Raw genomic sequence first — 1,640 nt, 5'->3', positions numbered from 1 at the left:
GAAGCTGATAAAATTTCATATGTCATGATGGGATATGCAAGGGCTCTTATTGTTGATCATTCAGCCGAAACTCTGGCTAGAGCTATTACCATAGCAATAAGATACAGTGTTGTTAGGAGACAAACACAAAATAGACCTGGGTAAGATCTTAATTTATTGTAACCTTAATAACTTAAAGGAAGGGCCTTATGTTTATCGTTTAAAGTGGGTTTCCAATATTATGCTAAGCTTAACATTACATTGACTTTGGAATTGAGTATAGTTTAACTCTAGTCTAAAGCATGTTGAATTTTGCCCATAATTTTGATTCAAATTGACAGTGTGCATGTGCTAGCCCAGCATCATAATTAAACCTGTCTTAACACTACAATTATAAGAGTTGAGCAATGCAATGTACATGTACCAGTATGATTATTATTTTTGAAGTATATCTATAATTTAGTGAACCCGAGACACAAGTATTGGATTATCAAACTCAACAGTTTAAGCTGTTTCCTTTATTGGCCTCTGCTTATGCGATGAAGTTTGCTGGTCATTACATGATGAAACTTTACACTGAAGTGACTAAAGAAATTTCTGAAGGGAACTTAAAATCTCTACCTGAGGTATGGTATTATTAATATATTTCAATATTTATTAATGCCCTCTCTTTCTAGCTTCATGCTACTAGTGCTGGTTTGAAAGCATTTTGCAGTGAACTGTGCTGCAATGGTATTGAGGTACTATAATTATTTATGGTTTCCCACAAGCATGCTAAATGAGCTAAATAGCCTGCTTCATGAGCTCACAAGCACTGTACATGATATGGCTTTAGAGCAACTTTGAAAATTCATAAAAATCCAATTTTGATGGGAATCAGCTCAAACTTGCCACTTAAGATACAAATATGTATACGTATCAGAAAAAGTTATTGAAATAAAAAATTTTCTTTTAGTCATTTTTGGTGAAATTTGCCCAAAGACCCTGTATACAGGTTACTATTTTGTACAGGAACTTTGACCCTATTTTAGTAACTTTAAAAATTTGTACAAAATCTGATTTTGATCAGACATGCTACACAACATAAGAACATGTATAATTGTGTATGTATCAGGAAAAATTATTATGGAGAAATCTCTTTTGCATTTTGGGTAAAATGTGGCCAAAGAACCTGTTAGTAACATACATGGTAGCATTACTAAGTAGGATTCACCCCACTGAGATTTTGGCTCGATTTTGGGTAACTTTTAAAATTTATAAAGAATCAAATTTTTATTGAAGCCAGCTTGAAATTTTCATACAGCACAAGAACATGTATGCATGTGAGAAAAATATATAAAATTGGTAAATTTTCTCCTATCACCCTGTATAGTGTATGGTATTTTGCCAATTTTTTGAGCAAATTATAACATCCACTGACAAGACACTATCCCAAAATTTTGTAGAAAATCCTGATTACATATATATTGTGTAATTCCATGTGCTTCATCACAATGAATTTTCCTATAGTTGTGCAGATTAAGTTGTGGTGGTCATGGCTACTCAGCTGCCAGTGGTCTACCTCAACTTTATGCTGATTATTCTCCTTCTCCAACATATGAAGGAGAGAATACAGTTATGCTACTGCAAACAGCAAGGTGATTATCATTAATATTTTTCAT

The 1,640-nt window shown here is 33.0% G+C and overlaps 1 protein-coding gene across 1 annotated transcript; it reads left to right on the top strand.

The window, feature by feature from the left end:
* The first annotated feature begins 27 nt into the window (after positions 1 to 27).
* Positions 28 to 1,620, top strand: LOC109583658 (peroxisomal acyl-coenzyme A oxidase 1-like). Its single transcript, XM_019999094.1, has 4 exons — positions 28 to 140; positions 443 to 605; positions 657 to 719; positions 1,489 to 1,620. The coding sequence occupies exons 1-4, from the start codon at positions 28 to 30 to the stop codon at positions 1,618 to 1,620; spliced, it is 471 nt and encodes a 156-aa protein (XP_019854653.1).
* Positions 1,621 to 1,640: the final 20 nt, after the last annotated feature.

This window comes from Amphimedon queenslandica, unplaced genomic scaffold, assembly GCF_000090795.2.
Source record: "Amphimedon queenslandica unplaced genomic scaffold, v1.1 AMPQUscaffold_13289, whole genome shotgun sequence".
NCBI classification, from domain to species: domain Eukaryota; kingdom Metazoa; phylum Porifera; class Demospongiae; order Haplosclerida; family Niphatidae; genus Amphimedon; species Amphimedon queenslandica.
Note: the sequence above shows the minus strand (reverse complement) of the source record. Positions and strands in the feature narration are given on the sequence as shown.